This window comes from Pongo pygmaeus, chromosome 9 (assembly GCF_028885625.2).
Source record: "Pongo pygmaeus isolate AG05252 chromosome 9, NHGRI_mPonPyg2-v2.0_pri, whole genome shotgun sequence".
Taxonomy (NCBI): domain Eukaryota; kingdom Metazoa; phylum Chordata; class Mammalia; order Primates; family Hominidae; genus Pongo; species Pongo pygmaeus.
This window is the reverse complement of record NC_072382.2, coordinates 97,549,875-97,572,073: the sequence shown is the minus strand read 5'-3', so window position 1 is coordinate 97,572,073 and position 22,199 is coordinate 97,549,875. Positions and strand designations below refer to the sequence as shown.

At 41.4% G+C, this 22,199-nt stretch overlaps 1 protein-coding gene across 1 annotated transcript in view; it reads left to right on the top strand.

Annotated features, from left to right (window-relative positions):
* The window catches only part of MAML2 (mastermind like transcriptional coactivator 2), a 372,973-nt gene that overhangs the window by 239,752 nt on the left and 111,022 nt on the right, over positions 1 to 22,199 (top strand). Inside the window, exon 2 of the mRNA XM_054437468.2 lies at positions 9,393 to 11,003. Within this exon, the coding sequence (XP_054293443.1) occupies positions 9,393 to 11,003 (1,611 nt within the window). The remainder of the gene's footprint in view (positions 1 to 9,392; positions 11,004 to 22,199) is intronic.

The following is a 22,199-nucleotide window of genomic DNA, read 5'->3' as shown; positions in this document are numbered from 1 at the left end:
TTTTGGGCAAAAAGTGAGTCATGGTTAAAGTATTTCATGCACAAAGCGCTGGATTTTTCAGGCTTTTACAGAATATTATGTGCACTTCTCTGTTAAACACAAAGGGTCCATCTCCGAATGGCCCCTCAGATCCTTGCTTTATAACAATTGCAGTAACTAGTCAGGATGACTAAGGATATAGTCGGCAGGGTCATCCTATTGGTTATCACTGAATGGATCTGGAATGATATTGTTTAATGTAGTAGACTACATGGGAAAATAACTCTACTTTGAACTTTTTAATTTAATATAAACATCCCCCTGTTGTTGGACAACAAGTTTTGTTTACACTGCCACTAGCAGAATATCATAATATGAAACATGATATTCATTTAAATATTTGAGGGGTACTTCATTATAAGGGAGTGGGATTCCTTTTCTAGCTTTCTCAGGCAGAGTCTCTCCCATCTACAACAATAAGGCCATGCGCAAGTCTCCAGAACAATGATCATACTGTATTACTATTTTTCACTATGTTTCCAGACAGACTGGTAAATTCCTTTTTGTTTGTTTCTTTTTGTTAATTCTAATGTTAGTTGAAAACAGTGGGTTTTTGTTGTTGTTGTTGTTGTTGTTGTTGTTTTTGTTTTGAGACAGAGTCTCTCTCTGTCGCCCAGACTGAGTGCAGTGGCGCGATCTTGGCTCACTGCAAGCTCCGCCTCCCAGGTTCACGCCATTCTCCTGCCTCAGCCTCCCAAGTAGCTGGGACTACAGGCACCCACCACCACGCCCGGCTAATTTTTTGTATCTTTAGTAGAGACGGTGTTTCACCGTGTTAGCTAGGATGGTCTCGATCTCCTGACCTCGTGATCCATCTGCCTCGACCTCTCAAAGTGCTGGGATTACAGGCGTGAGCCACCACGCCTGGCTGAAAACAAGTGTTTTAAGAGCAATGTTCTGGGCTCTTTTTGAGCTTTAGCTACATGGTTCTTGCATTAACCTATGATGTAGGCACCCTTATAGAATATACAGCTGGTGCTAAATAAGTATCTGTTGAATGAATGGGTAAACAAATTCAGTGTTACAGATGAGGAGAAAAAAATCTGGTTTTGTTACCTTCATTTTCGCTTTTTCTAGCACATGCCTTGTCCATAGGATAGTCAGGATGACAGTGGGAAGTGTCAGACCAGCCTAAGGTTCAAGTTCATCTCTCTTACTGAAAAAGAGCTGCCGGTGATGGAGCTCTGCTTTGAGCTTGGAATAATGCTGGTGCTTTACATGCGTGTTGCTAATCCCCACTAAAACCCTGAGACATGGGGTATTATTGTCCATATCATACAGGTAAGGTAAGTGACTAGTTTAGACTTGTACAGTAAGTAGGAACAGAGAAGCATTTGGAACCCAGGTTTATTGGCAGTTGAGTCTTGTGCTCTTTCTAGATCCCACAGCTTCCCATTTATCTTGATAAGAGAAGATGTCTGCCTCTCCGAGGTAGTGTTATACTGGTTCCCTTCCCCTTCTCCTCAATGACTATTTTGTTGGTTAAAGATAAACTTGGAACATTCTCCACAGGGAAGTGATGGAAGTGTCCACGCTGACAAAATGCTATCATGAAATGCCTTTTTTCGGCCCTGTGATGATGAGTGTTTCCGAGGCAAATTCTAAGTCGTTGAGTTACTCTTCCACAAGCCAACCATTAAATCTAAGAAAGGGGAGGTGGGGAAGGCATCAGATAAATTTTGAATACAGGAGAGCTTGGTATTGAGTACCTTCAGAATGGCAGTATGTTGGCTTCTTTTCTCTGTATAGAACCTGAATTTGCATTGCTCCTGCTTCTATATAAAGCTTTATCTTGGGCTTCATAAAGAGTAGCTATTTTGGACTAGGCACAGTGGCTTACAGCTGTAATCCCAGCACTTTGGGAGATCAAGGCAGGAGGACACCTTGAGTCCAGGAGTTCCAGACTACCCTGGGCAACATAGTGAGACTCCATCTCTACAAAAAAATTTAAAATTATCCAAGTGTGTTGTCACTTTCCTGTAGTCCCAGCTACTCCGGTGGCTGAGGGGAAAGGATCACTTAAGCCTGGGAGGTTGAGGCTGCAGTGAGCCAAGATTGTGCCACTACACTCCAGCCTGGATGACAGAACCAGATCCTGTTTCAGAAAAAGAAAAAGAAAAAAAAAAAAAGCTATTTTGACTAAAATAGTCACATTTCTCAGGGTCCAAACCTTATGGAACAAAGTTATGGAACAAATTTTCTAGAAAGATCTAATATGCCTCCTCTGACCCTTACACTAAAAACAACAACAAAAAGGCCAGGTGCGGTGGCTCACGCCTGTAATCCCAGCACTTTGGGAGGCCGATGCGGGCAGATCACTTGAGGTCGGGAGTTCAAGACCAGCCTGACCAACATGGTGAAACCCTGTCTCTACTAAAAATACAAAAATTAGCCAGATGTGGTGGTGCACACCTGTAATCCCAGCTACTCGGGAGGCTGAGGCAGGAGAATCACATGAACCTGGGAGGCGGAGGTTGCAGTGAGCCAAGATCGTGCCACTGCACTCCAGCCTGGGCGAGAGAGTGAGACTCCATCTTAAGGAAAAAAAAAAAAAAAGAAAGAAAGAAAGAAAAACAGCAACAACAATAACAACAAAAAACCCTAAAATATAAAACAACAAACAAACAAAAAAACCTCACTTGTTTTCTTGAAGGAGTGAAAGTACGAGTTACTGAAATTCATAAGGAAGCATGCCTTGGCTCCATGTCTGCTCCAGTGCTTTCACCCAGGAAGGGCATGGAGTCCAGATGGGGCTTCAACTTGCATCCCAGCTTTGTAGTCCCGTCAGGAGGCTCAACAACACTTTGTGTCCATCACAAAGCTTCACACACCCCTTCACTTCTGGTTCACATGAGTGACAATACATTTTCTTCACAGTTCCAGTTCTCAGGGCTTCACATTCTCGTGACTTCAGAGTTTAAAGGAAAATAATCAATGGGCAAGTATGGTGGCTCATGCTTGTAATCTCTATAACCTTTGGGAGGCTGAAGCACGAGGATTGCTAGAGCCCAGGAGTTCAAGACCAGCCTGGGCAACATGGCAATACTGCATCTCTACTAAAAAAATGTATAAAAATGTCTTTAAAAAAGTAAAAACAAAAGGTAAATAATCACTCAAGCAAAATTCTGGTGGAACCATTAATTTGCTTGTGAATTTGGTATGAAAATATTCCCCACAACCCACAACCTCCTTTTTAGCATTGTTCTACTGCTCCCGCTCAATAGTTAGAAGGATCCCATTTCCCAGGCACTGAGGTCAATGAATAATTATTAAAACACCTAGAATATACCCAGCATTGTTGTAGGTACTGAAAGAAACTTGGAGAAGTATAAGGCAATGAATGCCCACCCTCAAAGAGCTTAAAATCTGGTTGGGCAAACCTAATTACTGTGTGGCCATAAAATAATATCTAGTAATACAGGGAAGCTCAGAACTTGATAGGGCCAAATAAGAAGTGAAGGTTCTTTCTGTTTTCAGTAAAAGCCTGACAATCCTATTTTGTGCTAGGACTGGAAAGGCAGGAAGGAATTACTCTCACCTCCAAGTACTTGAGAAGCTAGAATATACTATTCCTGGATCCTGAACATTTTTACTTCAAGAATCAAATCAAGAGTCATGTATTAGCTTTCGGATTGGTCTCTTTCTAATGTTATCTATCCCCAATCCTATCTCTAGTCAGCCATGAGTAAAATAGCCCGAGGGAAGTTTACAGATGATGGAACCAAGATATTCCCTTGAGTATGTAGGCAGTGGCAGATTTGGTTCTTGTGTTTATGCCTGGTTGAGAAAGACAAAAGTCTACTTGGGGTGAAAAAAAGTGACCTATGGACTGAATTGTTACCTTTGTGTGGCACATTCCCTGTTTCTAGGGCAGCACTGGAGACAAAGAATGCATTTATTTTGTGGAAAGGGATAGGTGGCAGGGGAAGAAACAGAAACCAGAGGATTGTGCAATAATGGCATTTTCAAATCCCTCCAGAAAGTTTATGTTTCAAGTCTTTTGGAAAAGTGAAGCATAGCTGCTTAAAAAGAAGCAGTTTACTGAGGACCCCAGCCCCAGTTCTGCTGTGCTGGATTTTCCTTGTTTCTAGGCGTTCTCACACCTTCAACCCCAGCTGTTGGTGCAGGCAGGCTACTGTGTCTGGACCCTGCCCCGGACAGGCCTATGCCTTTCCCCAGCAGAGACCGCAGGCCTCAAATAGCATCTAGGTGTCCAAATGGAAGAATGAGAACAAGGACGGGAGTGAAAAGAAACAGTTTGCTGGATCTCAGCAAAAGAAAGTACAGTGATTTCTGTGTCATCTGCAAACCAGACTGGACTCGCCTTGTTGAAAATCATTCTCCAAAACAAGCCCCTTCCTCGGATGGCCAGTGAAAGGGTGATATTAAATGCACAGTCTCATGAATTAAACATAATTGTGGGGCACAGATTTATCATGCAAAATAAAAAATGCTTCTTACCCACCTAGGTAGTGAAAAAGTGCAAAGATTGAGTGTAGTGCTGATTGGAAGCCTTTACATCCTGCTGCTGGCTTAATCATCTGCATATTTTCCCTCATGCCAGGGATGATTTGATAGGATATGGTTCAGAACTCTCTCTGGTGCTTAGTAAATCTTTTTGACTGACCGAATGACCTTTTATCTCTTTCCTCTCCTATATTGGAGCCTCGGGAGTGATGGCCTGAACTTTCACCATCAACGTCCCACCAGTGATGTCATCATTCTCTCCTTGCCATCCAACCCCCTGTGTCCCGAATGCCCTTACACCTGCCCTGTGCTCACAAGGCATCTTCATTCTATTGGCCTTTTGTCTTGGCTGTCTGGGCTCTCTGTGTCCAGCACACTGTCAGCATTTGGCAAGGTAGAGGCTGAAAGGGAAGAGAGCAGTGTGGCTAGTGGTTCAGAATTAGGACTTTGGAACCAGACATGTCTGGGCTGGCATCCTGCCTCCATATCTTTACTGTGTAAGCTTAATGTCAGGAACCTCAATTTTTTCACTTATGAAATGGGTATATAAGAACACAAGCCTCAGAGAGCCATGAGATTAAACAAGAACTTATGCCACAGAGTGCCTGTCTAGAATAAGCATTCAGTGCACAATAGTTAAGAGGTGAGAGGCTTTCATAGAACATAGGTACTCTTGCCTTTGAAGCCCCTTATTCCTTAAAAAATATTAAAAATTTATATTTTATGACCGTGTTGGCAAAAAGATAAATTAATATATGTTGAAACCGTTCTTTAACCTAAAATCTTATTTTTTTCCTTCTGTTCTATAACTGTTGTGAGCCCTGGGCACTGTGTGTCCCATGCCTAATGGGTAGGTCAGCCCTTGGGTGAAAAATTTGTTTTGGAGATCCTTCCCTTTACCTTTCCAGTATCATTAACTGTTTTCTGGAAGATTCAGGCCCTGCAGCCCCTCAGGACATTACTACCCTAATACTTCTCCTTTCCCCCTTCTCTTTTCTCCCAGCCACCCAAAAGTTCCACAGTGTGAAGCTCCCAACTCCCATAGTCCTGCCCCCATCCTTCTCTATTTAAACCCTTGCCTTTATTCCCCACCATTCCCCTGATTAGGTCTTGTTCCCTTAGGGCTTTATTCTCATTCTGGTAAGTTGGCATTGAATTTTCTCATAAACTATTTCTCCTTGAGGTATTATTGACTGTATTCCTTCCTCCTCTATTGCTTCTGGAGTATTTGCATCTTGAGAGACTCTATACCATAATTCAAGCCCATGTATCTAATGGAAGAATTTTAGTCCAGCAAAGGAGATATTTCAAAGCAAAAAGTGATCCTTGAGAATCATTTAGATTGTATGGTGCTGGTGCCAGTAGCTTGGTGCCTACTGCATGTAGGCATTCAGTGGGCCTCGGTGATATAATTAGATTAGAAACTTCTAGAAGGCAGGGCACAGCCTATCCCCAAAATTCTCTTGGTAAAGTATCATGCCCAGTGAAGTTTTGATGGGTGTCGTTTATCCTAATGGAATCACACATGACTTCTTCTGTCCCCCATCTTAAGTAATCCCTCCAGCTGTGCTTGGTGGTGACCTTACACCACCACACATAGTGTCAGGAACGTAAACTTCCCTCCTTTAGTGCTTGTTATTTTCTGGCTTTGGGCAGGATAATGATCTCAGAGATAATCCCATTTATAAAGGAGAAGAAAACTATGACCCAGAAAAGTAGAGTATTTTCCCTAAAGTAACAAAGCAAGTTAATGGAAGAATCAGGACGAGATCCCTGGCTTCCTGAAGACACAGGTGTAGGTACGATTTACCTCTGTCAGGGCCTAGGGTGTCACTTACTACAGAGCACAGGCTGTGCAGTGGGAATGCATGGTTTGATTCCTGACTTCATTGCTTACTCTGTCTGTCCTTTGAAAAGATACTCAACCTCTAAACCTGTTTTCTCATCTGCAAAATGGGGGAGGGGAAGAAATAATATGAACTTTATAGAGTTGTGAAGATTCTGAGAGTTGTGAGAGTTAAATAAGATTATCTACATAAAGTGCTTAGTACAATATCTCACACGCAGACCTTCAATAAATGACTCATTATTATAAAATTATCACTAATTCTATTACTGTGTCTACACTCCTCAAAGCCTAAAGAAGGTGTGAGTGCTGTTTCCCAGAGCGCATACTGCACTGCCCAGGGAGTGGCCAGAGCAGTGAGAGAATCTGGCTGAACAGGTTTTTTCAAAGCAGTGGAAAATAAATCAAAGGTGATAACCCAAATTTGGAAAAAGAATGTACTCCTTTGTTTGTTCTTTCCTAGTTGTGAAAGAACCTTCAAAATGCAATTTATGCTGAAATAAATCAGAAGCAACATGGCTGACTCTCTCTGGTCTGTGTTCTTCCTGACCCCATGAGGATAGACAGTGGTAACTTTGAGTTTCTGATGGATGCGGTGATAACTGACCATGTTCTGTGATGATGTCTACACCAGTGAGTGGACAAGATTAGGAGTCAGCAAATCATGCAGAGACAGCAGAGGTGTGGGGAGAGGGGAAGCTTCACACCCAGGTACAAAGCATGCCTAGCCCCTTGCTGCAAATTGTTCATCACTCAATGTGAAGTCTCAGGGAACTTGGTTAGAACTCTTGGTTGAAATTAACAGATGCCCAATTTGTATTAGCTTAAGCAATAGGGAAATTCGAGATTCCATAGTGTATCAGAGAAAACAAGCAGAGCTGACCTGGGATTGGAAATAAGCCCCCAAATGATATTAAAACGTGTCTCTCCTCTGCTTCATTTTTCTCTCTTTCTACAGATTTGCTTCCTCTATGGCTCTAGTTAACATAATGGAATAACAGCTCACAAGTTTTGTAGATACAGCCACCTAAAGAGAGCCTGGTCTCACTTTCTCCAAATCCAAAATTCCCATGGAAGGGAGTAATCGCCCTGCCTTGGGTCAGGTTCCTTTCTCTGATTACCAGTCAGCAATGATATAAGGTTATAATCTGTTGTACCAACATGACACATTCACCATAACTATTTACCACCTGTGAGTGAGCAAAACTACAGATAAGGGATGATTGAAACAAGTATTGATGAGCCAGATGACAAAAAGCAGATTTTTCCCACCCAGCTCTACACTGCATCCTGGCCATTCCCATATTCCTCATCAGTTTACCTGAAATCTAGGATGTCTCTGTAGTTACTGCCCCTGGCCCCTTTATACTAGGTTGACCCTAGCCCTAAACAAGCTAATTAGAGCATGTTAGAGTGTAAATGTCATAGGTTTTAGAACCACACAAACCTTGAGTTAAAACCCACTTGCTAGCTGTGTGACCCTGGGCAAGTTACTTAGTCTCTCTGAGTATTGGTCTCCTTATTTATAAATTAAGGGTAATAATACCTTTCTAATGGGATTGTTGTGCAGATTAAGGGAAATAAAGTAACCATATTCAAGTGTTTGGTATGTAATATATACTCAGTTATGTTAATTTCCTTTTCTTGATTAGTCTACCTAGAAATCTTCAGGCAGGTGAGAGAGTAGCCATAAGTGAGAAGAGAAGAAAGGAGAAATGATAGAATTTTCTATCTAGGAAATGTTTTCTTTGCCTCAGGTATTTTACAGTTATGCTGAGCAAATGTTGAATAATTTCAGTGGGTCTGCAGCACTGGGAAAGCCACACTTTGATAGATATGGTCTCTCACTTTAGAGACAAATCAACAAGGATATGAGAACGAATGATTAATTCTTTATGTTTCTTTTTGATTTATTAGTGTGCTTATATGGCCCTTAAGCCTTTCTCTGTAAATTTTAAGAGTCATAAAGTATAATCTGATTGCTAGGTTGTGAATGAAGTACTTCAACATTCATGAAAAACTTAAACATGTTGCTGTTTAGACATGCTCCCCTTTCAGAATGTAGTAAGCCATACTTTTTCTACAAATTGTTGTTTATTGAGTTGTTACTATAACAGGCACTTTCTAAACTTTCATATGCATTATCTCATCCCTTCCTATGAGTTAAGTGCTATTGTCCCCATTTTCTAGATGAGAAAATTGAGGCTCAGGTAAGTTGCCGAGGTCACATAGCACCCAGTGACAGAATTGGCACTTGAGCTCAGTTTAGTCTGCTTCCAGAGCCTACGCAATTAACACTTTCGTTTTGGTAACGAGATTTAGTTACAGGAAACAGAAGAAATGAATTCGCAGGAAAATCAGTGCTTAAAGTATCTCATATGAGAAATGATCATCTCATGGCTTTTGTGTGTCCACATAAGGTTGCTACACAGGCTTGGATGCAAAACAGTGGAATTATAGGAAGAAAAGTAGATGAACAATAATAGCATATCTCCTTAGACCTGAGAACTATTCTAATTACTTACTTAGAGGATAATAGTGATGAAGGGGTTGGGTCTGTGAAAAAAAAAGAAACTAGAGATTTGTTCCCAGCTTTAGACTTGTGAGTGTTTTCTATCTTGCTTAAAATTGTGCACACTCTGATCATCTGTAGCTGTGAGGAGTTGTGTGTGCATGCATGTGGAATATTTTGGCCTGCTCCAGAAAATAACAATGCTTTAATCTTAGGTACTGTGAATAACTTCTTATGATATTTGAAGGAATCTTTATCCATTGACCTATGAACCGCTCATGGGAACCACTGATCTCTAACCTAATTGACCTGCTCCTCCACAAATATTTTATTTTGTTTTGTTTGTGCTGCTGAGAGTTTTATTATATTCCAGATTGTGCTTCATTTGTGCTCTTTGTGCCTTTTTTTTAAAAAACTGAATCTTGTGTGTAAATAGAAGAAACATTTAAATATCATATCACTTTTTATGAGAAGCATAATTGGATTAATATCTCTTATTTTTCCTTTTTATTCCCTTCTGTCTTTCAGCTCCAGGGTTCCTTGAAAAGAAAACAGGTAGTTAACCTATCTCCTGCCAACAGCAAGCGACCCAATGGCTTTGTGGACAACTCATTTCTTGATATCAAAAGAATTCGTGTTGGGGAGAATCTCTCTGCAGGACAAGGTGGCCTCCAAATAAACAATGGACAAAGTCAGATTATGTCAGGGACCTTGCCTATGAGCCAAGCACCCCTGCGAAAGACTAACACTCTGCCATCCCATACACATTCTCCTGGCAATGGCCTGTTTAACATGGGCTTAAAGGAGGTAAAGAAGGAGCCAGGAGAGACTCTGTCTTGCAGTAAGCACATGGATGGCCAAATGACCCAAGAGAATATTTTTCCTAATAGGTACGGAGATGACCCTGGAGAACAATTGATGGATCCTGAGCTGCAGGAACTGTTCAATGAACTGACCAACATATCTGTGCCTCCCATGAGTGACCTTGAACTGGAGAACATGATCAATGCCACCATAAAGCAGGATGACCCATTTAACATTGACTTGGGTCAGCAAAGCCAGAGGAGCACACCTAGGCCCTCCTTACCCATGGAGAAAATAGTGATCAAAAGTGAATACTCACCGGGCCTGACTCAGGGCCCCTCAGGCTCTCCTCAGCTGAGGCCCCCATCAGCTGGCCCCGCATTCTCCCTGGCCAACTCTGCCCTCTCCACTTCGTCTCCAATCCCTTCAGTCCCTCAGAGCCAGGCTCAGCCTCAGACAGGCTCAGGAGGAGGCCGGGCCTTGCCAAGCTGGCAGGAAGTATCCCATGCCCAGCAGCTCAAACAGATAGCTGCTAATCGTCAGCAGCATGCCCGGATGCAGCAGCACCAGCAACAGCACCAGCCTACCAACTGGTCAGCCTTGCCGTCTTCTGCTGGACCATCACCAGGTCCATTTGGGCAGGAGAAAATCCCCAGCCCTTCTTTTGGTCAGCAGACATTCAGCCCACAGAGCTCCCCCATGTCTGGGGTAGCTGGCGGCAGCAGCCAGTCGAAAGTAATGGCTAACTACATATACAAGGCTGGCCCCTCAGCCCAGGGTGGGCACCTGGATGTGCTCATGCAGCAAAAGCCTCAGGATCTCAGTCGAAGTTTTATTAACAACCCGCACCCAGCCATGGAGCCCCGTCAGGGCAACACCAAGCCTTTGTTTCATTTTAACTCAGATCAAGCGAACCAGCAGATGCCTTCTGTTTTGCCTTCCCAGAACAAGCCTTCTCTGCTACACTACACCCAACAGCAGCAGCAGCAACAGCAGCAGCAGCAGCAGCAGCAGCAGCAACAGCAACAGCAACAGCAGAGTTCAATTTCAGCTCAACAACAGCAACAGCAACAGCAGCAGAGTTCAATTTCAGCTCAACAGCAGCAGCAGCAGCAACAACAGCAGCAGCAGCAGCAGCAACAACAGCAACAACAGCAGCAACAGCAGCAGCAGCAGCAGCAGCAGCAACAACCATCTTCTCAGCCCGCCCAATCTCTACCAAGCCAGCCTTTGCTAAGGTCACCTTTGCCACTTCAGCAAAAGCTCCTACTTCAGCAAATGCAGAATCAGCCCATCCCAGGAATGGGATACCAAGTCTCCCAACAACAGAGACAGGTAAGGGCTCTCCTACTCCAAATATAGAGTTCCCAGAGACCATTTAGCTTGATCTTTATGCTTTGGTTTACCATTATGTTTGTGTTGGGACAAGATCAAGACCAAAGACAGTAGTGGTCTTGATGGAGTCATATGAAGACCTCATAAAGCCTGGTTCGTTGAGGGCATCTAGAGGCAAGGGCTAGTACTTCCTCGTAGAGCATTAGTGCCATTGTCATCTGTAATGATCAAAGGTTCTTGCTTACTAAGAATAGAGCATTATAATGTATGCCGTTAGTGACATATCCAGCTGTCAATCAGATGGTCATTTATCCAAGCAGTAAATTAGTCATTAAGTCAACGTGCACTTGCTGAGTACCTACCATGTGCAAGATGTTGTTATTATGCTGACTATTGGAATAAAGCTGGAGGTGGGATTGAGTATTAAATGACTGATCTACACCTGCACCAACCGACTGGAATATCTAAATGCCCAACCCATCATAATGATCCTGCAATGACTCCCTGTGATGCATGTGGACCGAATATCAGCCTGAAATAAAACATGATCCCTGTCTGCAAGCACAGTAAGGAAAGGGAGACAGGATTTTTAAACTACCATTTCAATACTAGGTAGAAAGAATAATGATATGAGAGCACAGAGTTTGGGTATCTTACTTGGCAAAGGGAAATCAGGGAAGGCTTCCGGAAAACTAATGTCTGAGTTAAGTGTTAAAAGATGAAATTATCACGACTACAGATAAAAAAATCTCTGGTTACCTTATGTCCTTTGGGTAACATAAAACAGAGGTTTATTCCACCCCAAACATGAACAATATGAAGACATAGCTCTGTGCCTCCAGAGCACGTATTGATGAGTAAGTCCTGATCCCCAGGGAACCTGAAAGAAAAAACTCTTTCTGGAAGGAAGGAAGGAACTTTGAATATAGCTTTGTGCATGTAATTTGACAGGTCTACGTTATCTGTCTAAGCACAAAGATAGCACATTGTATGTCAAAAAATTATCTCAGGACAGTGCGATGGTGCAGATCCTAATTCCAATAACATTCCTAGAGTAGTTTTCGTGGCTATTGCCCAGAAAAGAATGCCACAAACACCACAAACTCTGTCCAAGCTAACCTTTACCCTAGATGTTGGCCAAGAGAACACCAGACTCAACGAGGATTCAAAAGTTATGCACTAAGCACAGCTTTCAGCCCTTTTCTACTTAAGAAGTGGGTTTTTAAAAAATTATAGATTATGGAGAATGGACTTGGAGTAGAGACATATATATACATATATATATATATGTATATATATACACACACATATTTTTTTTTTTTACAAAATTCCTTTTTTAACCCAGGCAATTTTGGGAGCATTTAAAAACAAGTCGTAGAACTATTTTCTAATTCTATATGTAGGCACTTTGATTTGGATGAATGTAGGTTCAAATTCTTACTCTGACAGTCTTAGCTGTGTCACCTCAAGGGACTCACTGAACTTCTCTAAGCCTATTTCCTCACCTATCAATAGGAGTGAAAAGAAAATCTCCTAGGAGTGTATTGAAAATAAAATGAGGTAATTCTCAGTCCAGAGTCTAGAATAAGTTGATTACTATTATGATTATGGAAAGAGCCATAAATCACCAAAATGTTATTTTTAAAAAAGCACTGCTATTATATAGGAGAGGCATTGGAGTAAATCCCAAATTCTAACATAGCCAGTATTGGGGAAATAAATAAAAGAGAATTATCTCTAATTTTTCACTATCTAGCAGCTTGAGTGTACTACAGTTTACCCTTTCTAGGCCCAGACTTCTGACCATAAAAATGGAAATTATAAATAATGAGATAGCAATGAGTTAGCATTTATCACCGGCATGGCTTCTGCCTCCCTTACTTGTGGCATCTCGTTTCATCCGTATGAGGGAAATGCCATTATTTCCATGTTACAGGTAAGGGAATTGAGGCACAGAGAGGTTCAATAGCTTTCCCAAGTTCACACAGATAATGAGTAGCAGCTGCAGGATTCTGATGATCTACTTTGAAGCCTATAGTTTCAGCCACTAGGATCTACAGCTCACAGGTAGGATTTGCTGGAATCCTAGATCATTGTGGAATTCTTAAAAAGAATATTCTTCTAATGTTGAGCCCTACTTACATAATCTACATAGTAGATTAAGTCCTTTGGGATGAAAACATATCCTAAATCTCTATTCTTTAGAGTTGCTAAAGAAATTTTATACACACACACACACACACACACACACACACACACACACGTCTGTGCAACTGTTAGCCTTACTGAGAGTAAACATTATGGAGTTAACCAAAATAAACAATTTACAACAGGAAATGTATATCTTTTTTTTTTTTTTTTTGAGATGGAGTCTCGCTCTGTCGCCCAGGCTGGAGTGCAGTAGCTTGATCTCGGCTCACTGTAACTTCCACTTCCCAGGTTCAAGCGATTCTCCTGCCTCAGCCTCCTGAGTAGCTCAGATTACAGGTGGGCATCACCACGCCTGGCTAATTTTTATATTTTTAGTAGAGATGGGGTTTCACCAAGTTGGCCATGCCGGTCTAGAATTCCTGAGCTAGTGATCCGCCCTCCTCGACCTCCCAAAGTGCTGAGATTACAGGCATGAGCCGCCACGTGGAAATATATATCTTTGGTGCCCTATCAGTCCTTTTCTGGGAGCCTCCCTGCCACCTCCAACATCCTCTGGTCTGTTTCCAGACATACTGCTGATATCAGCAACTATAAACCATATTCCTGACCTCTTAGTCCCCACCCAAGTTTCTAGGACCCAAGCACATCAATGGGTGCTGATGGCCAAATCAACAAACATCTTCCAATGCCTTAGATAATTTTTTACATTCTCCTAAGGCATATGACATATATGATACAGAGGTAATTTTCATCTCTTCCAAAAGGCCCTTAAAAAGTGATGGAAACATGGCAGCATTTCAAGTTAAGGGCCTCTCTTCGTTACACGGAGTAGCCACCCATTTAAAGCTTTATTCCAGCTTTATAGACTGAACCACATTGTCCCTTCCAGATCAATAATTCTATAACATATGATCCCAAAATTGTGTGGCTTAGTTTTAAGCAAGTATACTACAGCTGTGTAGTCAAGTAGTATTGCCCTTTGGAAAGCATTCACATTTAGGAGGGAAGTGTACACATTCTGATAATGATGCTATTATTCAATACAGCTATAGAATTTTCTCTGGGGATTGTCTCTAGGGCTTATAGCACATTTGGTAGATTATTACCAACACAGTAACATTCATCCTATCAGGGCAATTTTTGCAAACAGTCAAGTCAGGTAATGCTGCTTTGGGTCAAAACCAAGGGGTAACTATGATGTGACAAGGCTGCATTGCAAGTGTGGTGTGTGAGCTTTCTCTGAAGGCAGTTAAAGAAAGTGAGCTCCTTCTCAAGATGTTAATTTTGGGAAGCAACTTGTATTTGATATACGTACTTCTAAGGTTCTTCTGATTCTCGTTGTCTCATCCAGTGTGCTGGCATGTATTCTCAACTCAGAGTAGTTTTAACTCTTCCATCTATAATAGACAGTACAAATGTCTATTCTCATTCCAGAACAGTTACTGATGACCAAAGTCATGGGGAGGGTGGGGGATTTGGAATTAAGCAACTCTTAAATTTATCAACTGAAACATCTTAAAGGAAAACACTAGTCATGTATTTTTTTTTCTGCTTGTCATACTCACTTTGTGTCAAACAGGACGATTTACTGTGGGATTTGTTACTTGAAGCTCTTTAGCCTGGTGAAAATCTTGGTTCTCTGCTGCAAATTGGTAGACTAAATTTGTTGATCAGTTGCTTGCAGTTCACCTCATAGATGTGCAAGGTGACCTTCCCTTTACCTGTCAGAACTCTGAACCCAGACAGATCCACATTTGCAGCTAGAGACTGAATGTGGGCAATTCCTATGCCCCTTCTCTTTTACTGTGTACCTACCTCTATTTTCCTATAGGTAAATGATGCCTGAGAGATGGACGCAGCGTAATAAAATTGTTTAATAAATCCTTATTGCTCCATGCTTGGGGTGGTTTTAAGTAATCTCTTCTCCAGAGACTGGGAGAACAAATGCTATTTGGTGTTTTATAAAATGTCTATAGCAGACTCTTGTCTTGCTAATATTTGTAGCTTGGCACATGGAGATACCTCTTGGCTATAATTTTCTTCCCTTCCTGATTTGAGGATTATGGGAGAGGGCAAGACGGGGATGCAATGCATGCATTTCTGATTTATCTTCAAGTCAATGAATACTTACTTAAGTTGTGAAAGAGGTATTGGCTGATCAGGGCTCATGAGGGTTTAAGCCAAAAGTGCTTACCTCTTGAATCAAAAAGTGATCTTTTTCAGAGCTATATAATCAGTCACTTAAAAGTGTGAATTTTTTTCTAACATTGGATCCATGCAACTCAAGTGGATTCTATATTTGGCTTAGAATTCTCCCATATCTAAAACTTCTTAGAGGGAAGGCAGCCAGTGAATGGATGGTTTGTTATGACTGAAACATAAATTTGTACATTGCCTCCTTAGTTTAAAGCCAAGTTCCTCAATCATATATTAATAACCTCACCCTACTCTCTCTTCCTAGCCAAGTTTATCCTTCTCTACACCATATCAACCCTTGGTGTAAATCAGGCACATCTCCTAATGTTCTCTGCCCCACTTCTTTAAGGTGGTATTGTATATATCTAATCTTAAGGATGAACACACAGAAAATTGTTTCCAAATTGGCCTGGGTGGCAGTGGGGAAATCAATGTAACTCTCATATGCTGACAATACCTCTAAATCCTTATAATTGTCCAATGAAAGGGCCAGAGAAGAAATAGAAATCTTGTATCAGCTGGAAATGCCTTTTCCAATGGGAAAATAATCATGAATTTGGTGTTTTGCAATAATATGATATCCAAGCCACTCCTTTGCTGGATCCTAGAGGTTGGCTGAAGGGTCACCCAATTAGGCTAGTGCCAGAGTTTGGGTTCATAGGCTAGAATAGGTTAGAGGAAGTCAGGAGCCTGGAGGGCCAAAGCAAAACCAAGCCAAAGTCCTAAAAAAGCTGAGAAACAAAATTTGTCAGTGTATCAGAACCAAGAAGGAGGCTAAAAAAATGGTGACTTACCTGCAGTCAAGGGTAAATATAATGACATGAAATCTATAGTGAAGATGGGACAGAGACTGAAGAGATGCTAGGTGATCACTGCAAATGACTCTTCACCATTTGATGATTTCTTTATAACTCACCTTGGCTGAGTCTTGGCAAAAGGGAACAAGGTTGATATAGACATACTGTGGGTTGTCTGTGGGAGGCCAGGAGCATTATGTTTACATTTTCATTTTATTTTTGATATTTCACCATTTATCTTTTAAGATACAAAGGAAAGAAAAATTTGTCTTTAATACTCCATGAAACTAGTGCTTGACCAGAATGTAGAGTGAATTTCCAGATACATATGTTGATATAATTAGTATTGAAGAATCATAATTGGAAAATTAGCAGGAGGAACTTGGTGTCTTTTATGTTCTTTTGTCATTATTCTGTTGGTTGGTTGGTTTTAACATTAGCACTAACTCTGTGCCATATGTGAATAATTCAGATGGTAGCTATAATCAACCATTTTTCACAGTTGAGGACACTGATGCTCGGAAAGATCAAATCACTTGCTCAGGGTTATGGTTAGTAATTGGCCTGATTTTACAGTCAGGGCTCATAATTACTATGCTGCCTAAATTAAGGAAATAGGTAGAGATGGTTTGGGTTGTGCTGTCAGGGCCTTCTTTGTGATATATGTTTGAAATTTGACTGTTTTCTACAGTCCCAGACAAAATCACCACCTCGGGAAAAATTTAGGTCAATTCCAATGTAGGGAGGGACCTTTAGTCAAATTCACACTGACCTTGCCTTATCTGAATCCACAGATCTCTCAGTTCCCTGATATGCCTACCAGGAGCCGTGAACTTACTGAATATTGCTCCATTCTTAGCTCTGGCTAAGCTTCTATTCACTTGTTTAAAAACATATTTATTGTGTGCCTGCTATCTGCCAAGCACAGTTCTGGATTACTGATGCTACACCTGAGATCAAATAAGAAATTGTGGTGCAGTAATGGAAGTATAAAATTTTCAGAGTTTTTAAAAAATTAAATAATCAGATTGTTTTCAAATTGAGCTATCTTCATCATATTGCAGGCATATTCTTGTTTCTGTTGCTAGGCTGATTTGCTGCTGGGCTTCTTGGTACCTCTGTTCCCAGATTAAAATGGGGAAAAAAAACAAGGAAGTGAGAATGTAGTTTAATTTTTAAAGCAAACATTTCTGGAGTTTTGTTAGGTATTTTACATAATAAAGAAAATTCATTCATTCTCTTTCTCTTTAACATCATCCATTCGAATTTAAGAATCTTTTCAGGATCACTGTTAGAGTTTCACAATGGGATGAAACCATAATTCTTGCCTTCATTCATTCATATGATGAAAATGTATTGAGCACCTACAATGTGCCAGGAACTGGGGATTAAAAGATTAAGTGACCCCCTTCATACCCATATAATCTCAAAGATCAGGAAAACATGGTTCCTTCCCTGGCTGAGCTTTTGATCTGAAGGAGGTATCTGTCCTTATTACTTTGTGAATTCCCATTGGGTAATTACATTACATTTTCTCAATCCTTAACAATCCATTCTATATAAGCAGTGAGCAAAAATCATGTGGGCATTTCCCCTAAGTCAACAAATTTCATTTTAAACATGTTATTTTAACCTTTCACAGAATAGAACTCTTTTTGCTGGATATTCTACTTTATTTTCTATTTTCTTTTGTTATCCTAGTATGTAATAGCTCAGAGCACAATGGAGTGAATTTGTGTAAAGCAACAATTAACTCCTCTTTCCCTCAATAAAGAAATAAACACAATAACAAGAAGAACATGTTAGCCTTGGGATCATAATACATACGGTTCAACTCTACAGTTAGGGGAATGGCTTCTATTATTCTCATTCCAAGGTCTTTGTCTGTGTGTCACATCCATCAGTAAGAGATGTGCATTTAAAGCATTAGTGGGTAAGTTAGCCTGTTGAATACCAAGTTTCCAACTAGGGAAAGAAAGGGTGTAGGGTTAAGAAATAGATTTGAACCTGGAGATGGAAATGCAAGAGGGTTAATGGAAAATCTGACAGATATTTAACTGTAATATGCATTAATGTAGGTGACTCAAACAATCCCCTTTGCACTCATTCTAATTAGTTTTGCCTTTTCCAATCAGATGTCAGTTGTTACCAGTTTGGTAGAAGGGGGTGGTGGTTCTTTTTGTGAAATCCAAAGGAGGCAAAAACCCATTTAGCCAGTTCACTAATCAGTAAATTTGCACATTAATGGTTAATTAAAGTTAGGCACAAAGACTTGAGATTCAGAAGGTGTTTACTATAAGGAGTTCTGGGTTTCAAACAGAAGACCATACAAATGTTTAGACTAGTAGGATCAGAGAGGTGTAATGTCAGTGAATCATCTTAACTCTTTTACATTGCGTCTCAAGCAGGAGAAACCAAACTTAAACACACACACACACATACGCACAGCCTAGGCAGCTCTCTGGATACTAATTAGAGAACTCTGGCTGAATGTTTACATTTGATGCAATGAATCTGAACAATAAAGTGGTGCCTAATTCTCCAAGCAATAAATTAAGTTGAATATAATAGAGGGAAGCCAATGACTGCTTCCCTGTGCCTCCTGCTAAATCAAGTTTTCAAGATCCTCGATGATGAAAGAACAGGGGTGGTTGACCTGTTTCCTCTTCATTCTACTGTAAGTTCTCTCCACCCTTAACCACTAGCATTTTCCACAGTTTGCTTTTCACGGGCCCTTAAGTTCAGCTCCACCTTTATGAACATGAATTTCATAAACAGGGAGCTTACTGGGTCCTGCTTGGTAGTCCACAGGTCTGTGTGGGTGAGCACAGGAGTGTGTGTATCCCACTTTCTGGTCTTTGGCTCACGTCTCTACTCTGTGACTCTGAGTCTTTGTCCAGTTCTTTCTCCCCTTGGCTGTACTCTCTCTTCTTTGACCCTTTCCCTACAGACCAATTTTGAACTAGCCTCTTTTCCCTGACTGTCTTGAGACTGTTTCATCGCAGGCCTTGAAAGGTGGAGGGGTGGGGACATGTAGCCGCTGGAGTTATTATTAGCAACAGTGGTGAAGGGACGTTCCCATGCTGGGAAGAGGCATGAGGCTAATAAGCTGGCCAGCCCATCTCCATGTCCCCTAGTCTCTGGATGGACGTGCCCTTGGACAAAACATATCCAGAACAGCTTCTGACCATTGTTCCTGCTTGCTTCTCATGCTTGCTAACTGGTCTGCCTCCTTCCAGTCTTGCCAACCTGAAACCAGAGTAAGCATTCTAAAATAGGAATTTGATCATGTCATCACCTGCATAAAACCTTTAAATGGCCTTCATTTTCTCAGGAGAAAGTCCAACTCCATAGGGAGCTTATAAAGCCCTGTATGATCTGAAACCTGCCGAGGTCTCCAAAGTCATTGGTTTTCATTCCCAGCCTTTCTCTTCCCTTGACTCCTACGCATTCACCCATCCTCTCCCCAAACTCATATACACTCTGCACTTAGCAACCTTCATAATAAATGTCCTCCAGTTCCTGAGAAGTGTCATGCTTTCTCTCACCCCCAGGTCTTCAAATATGCTGTTCCTTCTGCCTGGAACATTCTTCCGCTCTACTCAGCTTGGCTAACCTAATCCTAAACTTTCTTCAGTCTCAGCTAAGACATTTCCCCCAGAAGCTTTCCCTGGTCTCCTAATATGCATTAGCTCCCATCCTATATGGTCTGGTAGCTCCCTCTGCTTCTTCTCTTTGAGCATGTATTACCTCTCATATAGCTTTGTTCTTGTGAATCTCCCCCAACTAGACTGCAAGCTAGTTGAATACAGGGGTTGCATCTGTCTTATTCACCACTGTATTCCAACCCCTAACACATCTACTATGTTGCAGGGACCCAAAACTTAGTCGTTGAACAAGTGGACAAATGAATTATACCATTGACTTATCGTCCTTTCTTCTGTTCTGGGGATTTAAGAGCCCATCCCCTCCCCCAACAGAAGTTAGGATCAGGAGCTAGCACTTTCACCTTCCTCCATACCAAGTCTGCCCTCTAAACACCATTTGCCCATGGACCTAGTCTTAGTTTGAGTCCTAGTCCTTCCAGTTCTAGTTGTCAGAGAATTCCCTGACAACTAGAGGGAAAGCAGAGAATTCCCTCTCAGCTGCCCCATGGATCAAATCTGTGAGATGGGATTCTGAAGAGGCCCTGTTGATGGGGGCTGGACTGGCCTATATGCTGGGGAAATCATATGGGTAAAAGTAAAGTAAGAGAGTTTCATTGAGGATACTCCAAGTGACTTTTTTTCTCTCATCCTGAAGGCAATGGAAAGTCATGAAAAAAACTGCATAGGTTGTTTATAAGCAGAAATATAACTTGTACCTGGCAAAAGGTAATTGCTTAATTCAAATGCATTGAATGTCAGTGAATCAAAATTGCTCTTTAGAAAAGTCACTCTAGTAGCAGGATAAAGAACACAATGGAGAGGGGCAGCTCCTGCCGACGTCAGAATGTCAAGAATTCACCCATCCTGTGTCTCGTTGTCTCCCTTGTACCCCACACACCACTGCTCAGAGGCCAACATTGAACTTTAGCTCTTGCTCCAGAAGATGTATTCCATCAATCATTGTATCTTACATCTTTACTCTCTCCTTTCTATCTTCAATCATGCTCAAACCCCAGCGTTCTTCAAAAATGACTTTCATTAACTCTTGTACCCCTTTGAGCCCTGTTTTGAACCAGGCTCAGAACCTTTGCAGTCAGCATACTTCCTCTCTCCCTTCCCAGGTGCTACTGCTGACACCACTGCATGACCATCCACATCTCTGCCTCCACTGCTGCTGCCTTTGTGCTTTGATACTGTAATTCTCCTTTTTACCTCCTTCTTTCCAGCTACCTTGTCCCTCCAGATGGTAGTTGGACAGCGTGTCTAAGCAATTCTGCCTTGCTCCATACTCCTTAGGGATGAGGCCAGTAACTGGCATTCTAGTTATCTCTATTGCTTTTGCCAGGCCTCCTTCCTGGAATTGCAGCTTTACCCCAGATCCAATCATTTCCTGGGGCTCGACCTCACAGCATCAGCTCTCCTCCCTATGAATGCCTTTTGCCCTACCACTGTCTGATCCCTACTGGCTGTAACATCCTGCCCACCTTCTTAGGCAGTTCTGCTGGTATCTTGGAACCCCAGCCCTTCACTCTCTCCATCCCCTTCCCTGAGTGTCCATGTTGCTACAGCAACATGTTTTCATGAAACAAAGTTAGTTTCTTCTCCCTCTAGTACCCACAGCACAGTGCAAACCTTTCAGTATAGTTCTTACCTGTATTATAATTTTGTTTAGGTCTCTGGTCCACTGAACTGTGAACTCCTGGAGGGTTGGGACCATGACATTTCTTTTTCCCCTCTCTGAACTCACAAAGCATTTTGCATCTCTCATTACATTCATTGCTTTCTACCTTGAATTGTAGTTAAGTCCATATCTTAACCCCTCTACTAGACTTCAATCTCCTTGAAACCATGTCTGTATGTAATTGATCTTTGTACCACCAAGGGCAAACACAGTGCCCGAGAGAAAGTGTCAATATACAGGCAAAGAAAAAAAGGCAGGACAAGGGAAAGAAAGGAAAGAAGATATGCAATGGGGGTGTGTGTATATGTAGGCTGTATAATCTTGAAATCAAAGAAAATGAAATGGGTTTGAATAATTTTATATGAATTTAAATATAAAATATACATTATTGATAATTTGTATATTACTTCAATAATGTAAATATCTTCATGTCCATGCGACTCTGGCCGAGTTACTTAAATTCCCTGAAACTAAGCTGCGTCATCTGTAAAATGAGAATGACAATACCTATTTTTCAGGATTGTTGAAAAGTTTCCATGGTGCATGAAATAACCCATGAGATATATACAACGAACACAAGGCCTGTGCCTTGAAGGCAATTGACAAACGTTAGCTTGCTTCTCTTTGCAAATAAGCACCCTCCGATAAAATAATACAAGTTAAATGTTAGTAGACACTTGCAATGGGTGATTTTCAAAACTGAGCCCTCATTTAACTCTGAGTT